Here is a 13,165-nt window from a genome sequence, read left to right as displayed (position 1 = left end):
GATTCATCGAGTTGTGAGATGTAACACACTGTGGCTGAGGAAAGGCACTATTCCCAATATAAGTGAACCCCAAATCAATGTAGTTCTCATATTTGCACCTCTTCGAAGGTCCAACCTCCCTGTCTGTTGTTCAGTGCTTTCCCAGGTAAAGGAGCAGTAGCTCTTCGGCTGCATCAGATTCACAACTGTCAGTGTCCATGCTAGCTGGGCTTACAACAAACATAGAATTACTGATGCTAGCATTGGATGTGCTCGTGGAAGCAGAACAACTTGTGTCATTGACAGGTGCAGTGCTGCTGGTAGTAGCAGTACTACCAGTAGAGCTGGTATGTGTCTCTGGACGCAAGCCTTACTTTTTTTAACCATTAATCAATTTTCGAGCAAAAGGAATGAGCAGCAGCTACGTTTAGCTACATACAGCCCGTTAGTGGAATTCCCACGAGAGAGTAACAGTTAACGTGATTGGATGTTAAGTATTTGACTAGGCTACCTGTATTTGAAAATGTAAATGGCTGTTTGAAAATGTGAAGAAAAAAACAGTAGAAGCTAAAAAGAACACAGCAAAACTGACAAGATGCACACTGATCATTCCATAACGCTCACTGTTCTCTGCATTGTTCTCTCACAGTGAGAAACAATAGGACTAAAAGTGGTCTACACGTTCTTCATTTGATCCAATTCAACGTTGCCAATTATTTTATGAGAAGAATTAAGTGGAGTGACTAATCTCAGCTGGTCTGAGAGAACTGATGAGGCTACTCTCAAGTGTGTAGCCGTTGGTGTGTTTTTACATTGCCCAATCGGGAGAAGCTCTTGCACAGTCAGAGCAGAAGAAAGGCTTCTCTCCCGTGTGTGTTCTCTGATGACGTTTAGTTCAGCTGATGATTTAAAACCGTTTCCACAGTCAGTGCAATAGTAAGGCTACTGTCCTTTATGTATAACTTGGTGTCTTTTTAAGTGGCCCAGTTGAGAGAAACTCTTTCTACAGTCAGAGCAGGAGTAAGGCTTCTCTCCTGTGTGTATACGTTTATGATTTTTTAGGTTGCACGGTTGCGAGAAACTCACCCCACAGTCAGAGCAGGAGTAAGGCTTCTCTCCTGTGTGTATACGTTCGTGTTGTTTTAAGTTTCCCAGTTGAGAGAAACTCACCCCACAGTCAGAGCAGGAGTAAGGCTTCTCTCCTGTGTGTGTTCTCTGATGAACTTTAAGCTCAGATGATGTTGTGAAGCATTTTCCACAATCAGAGCAGGAGTACGACTTCTCTCCTGTGTGTATACGTTCATGCTGTTTTAGGTGGCTCGATTGAGAGAAACTCTTCCTACAGTCAGAGCAGGAGTAAGGCTTCTCTCCTGTGTGTATACGTTCATGCTGTTTTAGGTGGCTCAGTTGAGAGAAACTCGCCCTACAGTCAGAGCAGGAGTATGGCTTCTCTCCTGTGTGTGTTCTCTGATGAACTTTTAGCTCGCCTGATGTTGTGAAGCATTTTACACAATTAAAGCAGGAGTAAGGCTTCTCTCCTGTATGTATACGTTCATGTATTTTTAGATCGCCCAGTCGAGAAAAACTTTTTCCACATTCAGAGGAGGAGTAAGGCTTATCTCCTGTATGTATATGCTCATGTGTTTTAAAGTGGCCCCGTCGAGAAAAACTCTTTCCACAATCAGAGCAGCAGTAAGGCTTCTCTCCTGTGTGTACACGTTCATGTTGTTTTAAGTTTCCCAGTTGAGAGAAACTCGCCCTACAGTCAGAGCAGAAGTAAGGCTTCTCTCCTGTGTGTGTTCTCTGATGAACTTTTAGCTCACCTGATGTTGTGAAGCATTTTACACAGTCAGAGCAGGAGTAAGGCTTCTCTCCTGTGTGTGTACGTTCATGCTGTTTTAGGTGACTCAGTTGAGAGAACCTCGCCCTACAGTCAGAGCAGGAGTATGGCTTCTCTCCTGTGTGTGTTCTCTGATGAACTTTTAGCTCACCTGATGTTGTGTAGCATTTTACACAATTAGAGCAGGAGTAAGGCTTCTCTCCTGTATGTATACGTTCGTGTGTTTTTAGGTCGCCCCGTCGAGAGAAACTATTTCCACAGTCAGAGCAGGAGTAAGGCTTCTCTCCTGTGTGTACTCTCTGATGAACTGTTATAGCCTTTGATGTTGTGAAATTCTTTCCACAGTCAGTACAGGAATACGGATTCTCTCCTGTGTGTATTCTTAGGTGTATTTTTAGCTTTGATAGAATTGGGAAAATCTCCTCACAATGTGGGCAGGGGTGAGACCTCTTAGCTCTGTGATGTTCCTGCTGTTGATCTCTGGATGTAGAGAATGTCTCAACATGATCTCCTGTGTGAACATCAGAAGAACTTGTCAGTTGGTGTAATATACAGTACCAGTCAAAAGTGTGGACACACCTACTCATTCAAGGGTTTTTCTTTATTTTTGCTATTTTCTACATTGAATAATAATAGTGAAGACATCAAAACTATGAAATAACACATATGGATTTATGTAACCAAAAACATTTGTTAAACGAATCAAAATATCTTGTATTTTGCCTTGATAGCTTTGCACACTCTTGGCATTCTCTCAACTAGCTTCACCTGGAATGCTTTTACAACAGTTTGAAGGACTTCCCACATTTGCTGAGCAATTGTTGGCTGCTTTTCCTTCACTCTGCGATCCAACTCATCCCAAACCATCTCAATTGGGTTAAGGTCTGGTAATTGTGGAGGCCAGGTCATCTGATGCAGCACTCCATCACTGTCCTTCTTGGTCAAATAGCCCTTACACAGCCTGGAGGTGTGTTGGGTTATTGTCTTGTTGAAAAACAAATGAGTCCCACTAAGCCCAAACCAAATTGAATGGCATATCACTGCAGAATGCTGTGGTAGCCATGCTGGTTATGTGTGCCTTGAATTCTACATAAATCAGACAGTGTCACCAGCAAAGCACCGCCACAACATCACACTTCCTCCATGCTTCACGGTAGGAAATACACATGCAGAGATCATCCGGTCACCTACTCTGCATCTCACAAAAACACGGCGGTTGAAAGGAAAAATCTGAAATTTGGACTCATCAGACCAAAGGACAGATTTCCACAGGTCTAATGTCCATTGCTCGTGTTTCTTCGCCCAAGCAAGTCTCTTCTTATTGGTGAGCTTTAGTAGTGGTTGCATGCATCAATCCGACCATGAAGGCCTGATTCACAGTCTCCTCTGAACAGTTGATGTTGATGTGTCTGTTACTTGAACTCTGAAGCATTTATTTGGGCTGCAATTTGAGGCTGGTAACTCTAATTAACTTATCCCCTGCAGCAGAGGTAACTCTGGGTCTTCCTTTCCTGTGGCGGTCCTCATGATAGCCAGTGTCATCATAGCGCTTGATGGTTTTTGCAACTGCACTTGAAGAAACTGTCAAAGTTCTTGAAATGTTCCGGATTACTTTGACCTGAAGCTCAGTCAATGATGGAATGTCATTTCTCTTTGCTTATTTGAGCTGTTCTTGCCATAACATGGACTTGGTATTTTACCAAACAGGGCTCTCTTCTGTATACCACCCCTACCTACCTTGTCACAACACAACTGTTTGGCATTAAGGTAAGATATTCCACAAATTAACTTAAGGCACACCTGTTAATTTAAATGCATTCCGGGTGACTACCTCATGAAGCTGGTTGAGAGAATGCCAAGAGTGCAAAGCTGTCATCAAGGCAACGGGTGGCTACTTTGAAGAATCTCAAATCTATTTTGATTTGTTTAACACATTATTTTGTTTACTACATGATTCCCTATGTGTTATTTCATCGTTTTGATGTCTTCACTATTATTCTACAATGTAGAAAGAAAGAAAAACCTTTGAATGAGTAGGTGTGTCCAAAATTTTGACTGGTACTGTACATGTCAATCAAATTTATTTGACAAAGCCCTTAAAACATCAGCAGTTGAAAAAGTGCTTTACAGAAATCCAGCCTAAAATCACAAAAGAGCAAGCAGTGCAGATGTAGAAGCACAGTGGCTATGAAACACTCCCTAGAAAGCAGGAACCTTGGAAGAAACGTAGAGGAACCAGGCTCAAAAGGGTGGCCAGTCCTCATCTGGCTTACCGGGTGACATATTCATACCAGTAGGCTCTACAACACAAAAGGGGAGTTAAACGACTCTAAAAGTGGGTAAGAGTTGAAAGCTAAAAAGGGGCGTGTCATCCTCTACTCACTATCACAAGGGTTAGTAACTACAGACTAATTTCATAGAATTTTAAAACACTGGCAGTTTGTCTATTTCACTTCTTTAGTCTACTCTCTGATCACTCCAGATAGCCCAGTGAATAAAACAAATGTTGCAATACTGGTGTCAAACCATGTAAGTCTCAGTGGCATGAAATAACATCTACCTTCTCATTGAAACAGTTCATCATGAAACAGTTCTACTGCAACTTTTCATACACAGTGGGAAGTTGGAACGAACAACACAAACTTAGAACCCTGCTCTTACCATGAGAAACAGATTTCCCAATCTTCTCCTCCTCTTCTTCATCTTTAATGTTTACATTCAGCTCCAGTGTTTGACTGCAGTCTTCCAGCTTCACTGATGCCATCTCTGGATCTTGCTGTGCAAACTGGGCTCCACTGTCACAATCAGGACCCAGTGACTGTAGGTTTGGACTCCCTGTGTAAGGAGAGAGGCAGGCTGGGTTTGTCCTCACTGTTGATATTACCGGCCTCAGACTTAATCGGCCTGTAGTAACAATGAAAAACAGACAAGTTATTGTCTTGACAGTTCCAGAACTTTCCTTATTCTCTAAAAATATATTATTTCTTCTTGTTCAATTATCTAATTCAGTGCTTGACTTGGACTGAAATAGGTGTTGGAACTGTTTATATTTAGGTGCAGGAGCTCCACAATACTGTTGAGCTAATATTCTATAAAAGAGGAACATGAGCTCAAACAGTAGAAATGTGAGGTGATGGTACTCAGCTCTGGTGAGCTCCTGTCCAAGTCAAGCACTGATCTCATTTCAATAGATCAGGTAGCTAAGCATTGACAACAGTAATTAATCCAAATTAGACTCTTTAAATTAGGCTGCACAACATAATGCACTTAACCTACAGTAGACTTCACAAATTCACATAAATGCACAAAACCATATAGTACGAGGTTACGGTTTGCGAGTCTCTCTCTGATGCACCCGCACTGAAGTCCGTTGACGCCGACTGAGTGGGCGCAGCCATTTACCAGCTCATGAATTTTACACAAAACCAATAACATGCTAAACATTAACTCAGAAATCTCAAATAAATGTATTCTTTATTAAATGACATTGAGGAAATGATGAACACCCATTCAGACAAACCCAAAGCTTCTAGCTGTGTGACTTTTAAAATAGTTGATCACAATCACTCGGTTTCACACAAAAATAAAACATCAAACCTTTACCAAATGTGATAATACCTTAACGGATTTGTTACCTAGCATGGTATGACATGTTCTTTCGATTGTAGAAAGTTGAAAGCCTGCTATTACATTCCTGTAGTAATACAGCAACAGACTGCAAAGTGTCAGCGTTTTCTTTATACTGAAGAATGGTGTGTGCCTGTCTGGAACTTCCTGTTCCCCCACTACCACAGTGCAGCCACAGGTAGAACAATGAGACAGATATTTCACCAGATGTATAAATGTGAAACATCCGCTTAGCGTTTCCACTCACTACCAAATATGGTTGTACAATGTGTTTCTCCTCACACCTGGCCTAGGCCATTGATGGATTAGAGACAAGGTCGTTTTTATTGACCTCAGAGTCTCGGTTTGTCAGTGTCAAAGTAGCCTGTCATTTGTGAGGTATTAGAAAAGATTTTCAGAAAGTCTCCAGTCATCTAAAATGATGTAGAATTTAATAGAATCCGTTTACAAAAGGCCACATTTTTCCAGGACTCCAGGCTACAATAAATGTACTCCATGTTTGCAACTTCTGCAAGCGGCTCCACACCACTGCTCTATGCCAGTACGCTAAAGCCATGATAATGCATGCAATATTTATTATAAAGGTATTTTATTTAATGTGTTCTGGTACCTCAGAGACCCCCAGGTCACCCCCCCTCTGGGGCTCACTTCTGGTTCCAGCACCTCCCAATTTACAAATTAAGCACTGGAGAAGTGGGTAACTGCCGCTGCCTCCTCCGGGACACATCTCCTTTACATAGAATTCGTGAGGATGTTGATTTTGGAATGTGGAATGTTGTCCCGCTCATCTTCAAAGGCTGTGTGAAATTCCAGAATATTGGTGGGAACTGGAACAAGCTGTCGTATACGTCAATCCCAAATATGCTCAAAGGTTGACATGTCTGAGTATGCAGGTCATGGAAGAATTTTCAATTGTGTACAGATCCTTGCGATATGGGGCTGTGCATTGTCATGCTGAAACATGAGGTGATGGCGGCGGATGAATGGCAGAACAACGGCGCTCAGGATCTTGTCATGGGATCTCTGTGCATTCAAATTGCCATCGTTAAATGCAATTGTGTTGGTATTCTGTAGCTTATGCCTGCCCATACCATAACCCTGATACCACCATGGGGCACTCTGTTCACAACATTGACATCAGCAAACCACACAACCAACGCCATACACGGTGGACTGCAGATGAGGCTGATTGGGCATACTACCAAATTCTCTAAAACAACGTTGGAGGCGGTTTATGGTAGAGAAATTAACATTAAATTATCTGGCAACAGCTCTGGTGGAAATTCCTGCAGTCAGCTTGCCAATTGCATGCCCCCTCAAAACTTGAGACATCTGGGGCATTGTGTTGTATGACAAAACAGCACATTTTAGAGTGGCATTTTTGTATTTATTAGGGATCCCCATTAGCTGCTGCCAAGGCAGCACCTACTCAGCTACTCTTGTCCTGCACCTGTGTAATGATGATCATGCTATTTAATCAGCTTATTGATATGCCACACCTGGCAGGTGGATGGATTATCTTGGCAAAGGAGAAAAGCTCACTAAAAGGGATGTAAACAAATTTATCTACAAAATTTGAGAGAAATAAGTTTTCAATTTATGCTGTACAATTATGCACCACTCACAGGAATCCTCTCAAGATCCCTCACCCTGTACCCATCTTCCTCTACCACTCTCTTCACTGCTTCACCATAATACACTTTCTGTACTACTGTAACCCTGGCAACCTCAATCTGCCTTTCTCTCACCTGCCACCTCAGATCTCCAGCCCCCCCCCACAACTAACACACAGAACTTTCTCCACGATACCACACATTCCTTCATCTCATGCCCCCCTGCACACTTCTCACATCTAGGCTAGAGGTCGATCGATTAATCGGAATGGCCGATTAATTAGGGCCGATTTCAAGTTTTCATAACAATCGGAAATCTGTATTTTTGGACACCGATTTGGCCGAATAAAAATAAATAAAAAAACACCTTTATTTAATCTTTATTTAACTAGGCAAGTCAGTTAAGAACACATTCTTATTTTCAGTGATGGCCTAGGAACGGTGGGTTCACTTCCTCGTTCAGGGGCCGAACGACAGATTTTTACATTGTCAGCTCGGGGGATTCAATCTTGCAACCTTACAGTTAACTAGTCCAACGCTCTAACCACCTGATTACATTGCACTCCGTGAGGAGCCTGCCTGTTACGCGAATGCAGTAGAAACCAAGTTAAGTTGCTAGCTAGCATTAAACTTATCTTATAAAAAACAATCAATCAATCAATCATAACCACCAGTTAACTACACATGGTTGATGATATTACTAGTTTATCTAGCGTGTCCTGCGTTGCATATAATCGATGCGGTGCGTATCGTTGCTCCGTTGTGTACCTAACCATAAACATCAATGCCTTTCTTAAAATCAATACACAGAAGTATATATTTTTAAACCTGCATATTTAGCTAAAAGAAGTCCAGGTTAGCAGGCAATATTAACCAGGTGAAATTGTGTCACTTCTCTTGCGTTCATTGCACGCAGAGTCAGTGTATATGCAACAGTTTGGGCCGCCTAATTTGCCATATTTGTACGTAATTATGACATAACATTGAAGGTTGTGCAATGTAACAGGAATATTTAGACTTATGGATGCCACCCATTAGATAAAATACGGAACGGTTCCGTATTTCACTGAAAGAATAAACGTCTTGTTTTCGAAATGATAGTTTCCGGATTCGACCATATTAATGACCTAAGACTCGTATTTCTGTGCGTTATTATGTTATAACTACGTCTATGATTTGATAGAGCAGTCTGACTGAGCGGTGGTAGGCAGCAGCAGGCTAGTAAGCATTCATTCAAACAGCACTTTCCTGCGTTTTGCAAGAAGCTCTTCGCTGTGCTTCAAGCCAATCAACTCCCGAGATTAGGCTGGTGTAACCGATGTGAAATGGTTATTCCCCTTGCTATGCATGGGTAACGCTGCTTCGAGGGTGGCTGTTGTCGTTGTGTTCCTGGTTCGAGCCCAGGTAGGAGCGAGGAGAGGGATGGAAGCTATACTGTTACACTGGCAATAATAAAGAACATCCAATAGTCAAAGGTTAATGAAATACAAATGGTAGAGAGAGAAATAGTCCTATAATTCCTATAATAACTACAACCTAAAACTTCTTACATGGGAATATTGAAGACTCATGTTAAAAGGAACCACCAGTTTTCATATGTTCTCATGTTCTGAGCAAGGAACTTAAACGTTAGCTTTTTTACATGGCACATATTGCACTTTTACTTTCTTCTCCAACACGTTGCTTTTGCATTATTTAAAACAAATTGAACATGTTTCATTATTTATTTGAGGCTAAATTGATTTTATTGATGTATTATATTAAGTTAAAATAAGTGTTCATTCAGTATTGTTGTAATTGTCATTATTACAAATAAAAAATAAAATAGGCCGACTAATCGGTATCGGCTTTTTTTGGCCCTCCAATAATCGGTATCGGTGTTGAAAAATCATAATCGGTCGACCTCTAATCTAGGCATCTCACTCCTACAACAGGCCCATTAACCCGCAGACACTGTAGTATTTACGGAAACAAAAGCGCTCACGGGATAACTGACACTTCCTACCATGACCTTATCTGGCAGAGACTCTGCATCAAAACTCCACATGACAATGTTTTCTCTCACCTAAAGACGGGCATCACAGACACCTGGAATCTTCCATTTCAACTGCTCCTCCTTAACACTTAAACCTAATCCCATTATCACTCCTTTCAATGCCGCCCTGTTCCGGAGAGCAATTCCAGTCACAATTCTTGTCCCCAATCGTGAAATCCGGAGCGCCCACTCCCTCTGGATATATGAGAAAATATTATGAGTCCACTCCAAGTTACCTTCACCAACTCAACTTCCTTCTACCCTCAGCTCCTTCTCGGGGGTCATCACTGCACTGGCCATCGCAGTTAATTCATCCTCTTGTCACGTTCACTTCCCTCCTGTTGCTCATCTAAAGGATCTGTGTGATCCTCCATTCCATATTCACTCAAAACATATTCCACTTCTCTCCTTATTTTCTGGTTCACCATCTTCTCCATCAGATCTTCCAGAAGGCTTGTACAATCCCCCACTGCAATCCCCCACTGCAATCCTCCACTGCAATCCTCCACTGCAATCCTCCACTGCAATCCTCCACTGCAATCCTCCACTGCAATCCTCCACTGCAATCCTCCACTGCAATCCTCCACTGCAATCCTCCACTCCACTTTTTTTTCTTGTCCTCCATTTTACCACATGTCTCTGCTCATCCACACCACACTAGCTTCGGGTAGCTGCATACCAATGGAGTACCACAGTATGAATCATAATGCCCATAAAACTTAGCAGTCAAACAGGGAAATGGTTCCAATCATTTTCCCACCATTCATTTTTCCCCATAGAGGATTTTAGAAACACTTAAAATAAGGGCTGTGTTTCATGTAGGTTGACCCTGGTTGACGTTTTGATAAGCATGTAAATGTCTCTAGGACAGGATGACTTTTATCAATATATTCACCTGTACTTACATTTACATTTACATTTTAGTCATTTAGCAGACGCTCTTATCCAGAGCGACTTACAGTAGAGTGCATACATTTTATTACATTTACATACTGAGACAAGGATATCCCTACCGGCCAAACCCTCCCTAACCCGGACGACGCTATGCCAATTGTGCGTCGCCCCACGGACCTCCCGGTTGCGGCCGGCTGCGACAGAGCCTGGGCGTGAACCCAGAGACTCTGGTGGCGCAGCTAGCACTGCGATGCAGTGCCCTAGACCACTGCGCCACCCGGGAGATTTACCAACCACAAACTTACCAGACTTACCAACCACAAAAATGGCCGAGAGTAATGCCAGAGAGAAGGCAGGAGACACTTTGTTTTGTTTAGCATCGCTTAGGTAAGACAGCTCCCTTTAATGGATCAGTCGTCCACCAGGCTACACTACGATTAGGGAGAGGTGGGAGAGGAAGAGTTGGGTGTCTCGGTTAGGGAGAACAGTAGAATGTGGTTCAGTGTTTTACTGTTAGGATAGATTTGTTTGTTTGTTCCAACAGATCTTTACATATTTTTCTCACTACAAAATATTCCTGCGTTCCTTCTGGTTACTAAACATATTTTAGATATGTTTTAATTACACTCTTGATCCTCCTCTAGATCGCTCCTCTGGTTAGACACTTCCCACTCGCAGAATAGAAAGAAATTACAGCATTTCATTAAGGACTTAAATCTATGTGAACCTTGGAGGACTCAGAACCCAAGTAAAAGGCAGTATTCATGTTACTCGTCAACATTTAAATCATATTCTCCTATAGACTACTTTTTAGTTTCTTGCTCATTGCTTCCCAATGTAGCAGGAAGTGGATGTGACAGTATTGTTCTGAGTGACTGTTCCCCGGTGTCATTATTCTATAGGGATACAAAACTAGTAAAAGGATCCTCTAGATGGTGTTTGTGTCCCAGATGGTTACAGGACCCAGACTTCTTACATTACGTTGGAGTGTATATAAATGTTTATTTTACACTGAACACTGACCAAACGACAGCGAGTACCAGATGGGAGGCTTTCAAAGCAAATATTATGGGGCAAATTATACATTTTACAACTCTGAATCTCCTCAGAACTAATCAGTTCTTGATGTTCCCTCTATTTCAGAAGACACTAAATTGGATGGTGCTGAAATATCTGATGCTATTTTCAATATGAAGGGAGGTAAAGAGGCAAGTCCATATGGGCTCCCAATAGATATTTAGAAGATATTTAAGGACAAACTTCTTGGTCCACTTCTGGATATGTACAGTGTATGATATCCTCTAGAGCTTAGATACAGACAATAAACACCCACCTGAGATTGTTGCAATACAATTGGATAATGAGAACATATTTTGTACTCTTGTTAATTAAGCCCCACAAATTTGACCCCAATACCCCAGACCTGTGTGTTAAATGTGACACACATTTAGGCACCTTGTATCATTGCCTGGAGGAATGTGCTGAGATACAAACGTTTTGGAGCTCAGTACTGCGCTATATCTCTGAGATGACCTCTACCCCAATACCACTAATCCCTAAACTATGCCTCCTAAATCTTTACCCAGAGAATCTCTCTTTACATAGGAGAGAAAAGAAAATGGTTGACCTCTGTCTATTACAAGCTAGACGTTCAATTGCTCTCCACTGGAAGTATGTCAGTTGGCCCTCACTTGGTCATTGGTAAAAATAATTAACATCAAGTCTAACTATTGAAAATTGTACTTATATAGTGAAAAAGAAAGCCCAAGAGTTTCATAATATTTGGAATATGTTTTGTGAGTTTTTGCAAACCAGTGATATTGTAGAGGCATTGGAACTGTAAATCCTCTATTTTTATTGGCTATTTTTCTTAGAGGTATCTGCATTATCTGCGACTGCATATTACACTTTTTATTTGGACATGTTTTGGTTTCCTTCCCCAGATCTGTGCCTCGACATAATCATCATCGACATGGAGCTCTACAGACAATTCCTTCGACCAAATGGCTCGGTTTTTACTCGGACATGCACTGTCAAATGTGGGACCTTATATAGACATGTGTGTACCTTTCTAAATCATGTCCAATAAATGTAATTTCACTCCAGATAGCCCAGTGAATAAAACAAATGCTGGCAATACTGGTGTCAAACCATGCAAGTGTCAGTAGCATGAAATAACATCTACCTTCTCATTGAAACAGTTCATCATGAAACAGTTCTACTGCAACTTTTCATACACAGCGGGAAGTTGGAACGAACAACAAACTTAGTTAGACAGAACCTGTTCTTACCATGAGAAACAGATTCCCCAATCTTCTCCTCCTCTTCATCTTTAATATTGACATTCAGCTCCAGTGTTTGACTGCAGTCTTCCAGCTTCACTGATGCCATCTCTGGATCCTCCAGTGTAAACTGGGCTCCACTGTCACAATCAGGACCCAGTGACTGTAGGTTTCGACTCAGTGTGGAAGGAGAGAGGCAGGCTGGGTTTGTCCTCACTGTGGATGTTACCGGCCTCAGACTTAATCTGAGTCGGTCTGTAGTAATAAAGACAAACGGACACAAAAGTTAGTCTTGACAGTTCAGGCACTTTATTTATTCTCTAAAAATATTGTTTATATTTAGGTGCAGGAGCACCACAATACTGTTGAGCTAATATTCTATAAGATGAACATGAGCTCAAACAGAAGACATTTGAGGTGCCGGTACTCAGCTCCGGTGAGCTCCTGTCCAAGTCAAGCACTGATCTCATTTCAATAGATCTGGTAGGTAAACATTGACAAAACATTAATTAATTCACATTAGACAAAGTATAGACTTTAAATTAGACTACACAATTTAAATGCACTTAATCTATAGTAGATTTCCTGAATTCGCAAAAATGCACAAATGACTCAAAAAAACATTTAGTACAAGGTTGCAGTATGTTTCAGGCAGCACTATGTACTATTTTCCTGAATAACCTTGTCTTCACTGTATTATTCCTATCAAAACCAATAGTAGTTCCGTTCACACCATAGTAACATTTATAGATAAAGATAGAAACAACTGAATGTGCCTGAATATTAGTACACATGTAGAAAACTGATAATCATTACATTCAGCTTCAAAACAGTAGTGCAACCGTGAAATAGTCTCTCTCTGTTGTACTCTCACTGCCTGGACTTTTTTTTTTAA

General features: G+C 41.4%; 1 protein-coding gene across 1 annotated transcript; it reads right to left on the bottom strand.

Annotated features, from left to right (window-relative positions):
• Positions 1-471: 471 nt before the first annotated feature.
• Positions 472-9,394, bottom strand: LOC120050893 (zinc finger protein 271-like). The gene is made up of 2 exons (XM_038997414.1): positions 9,356-9,394; positions 472-2,136 (listed from the first exon to the last, which is right to left on the bottom strand). The coding sequence occupies exons 1-2, from the start codon at positions 9,392-9,394 to the stop codon at positions 922-924; spliced, it is 1,254 nt and encodes a 417-aa protein (XP_038853342.1). The 3' UTR covers positions 472-921.
• Positions 9,395-13,165: the final 3,771 nt, after the last annotated feature.

The sequence above is a fragment of the Salvelinus namaycush genome, chromosome 7, assembly GCF_016432855.1.
Source record: "Salvelinus namaycush isolate Seneca chromosome 7, SaNama_1.0, whole genome shotgun sequence".
Classification (NCBI taxonomy): domain Eukaryota; kingdom Metazoa; phylum Chordata; class Actinopteri; order Salmoniformes; family Salmonidae; genus Salvelinus; species Salvelinus namaycush.
Note: the sequence above shows the minus strand (reverse complement) of the source record. Positions and strands in the feature narration are given on the sequence as shown.

Excerpts from the sequence above, each read along its gene's own strand:
- LOC120050893 (XM_038997414.1), bottom strand. The coding sequence starts at position 9,394 with ATGGCCAGTGCAGTGATGACCCCCGAGAAGGAGCTGAGG. Across the intron at positions 2,137-9,355 it reads CCCCCGAGAAGGAGCTGAGG|GCTATAACAGTTCATCAGAG; the intron begins GTAGAAGGAAGT and ends ACAACATCAAAG.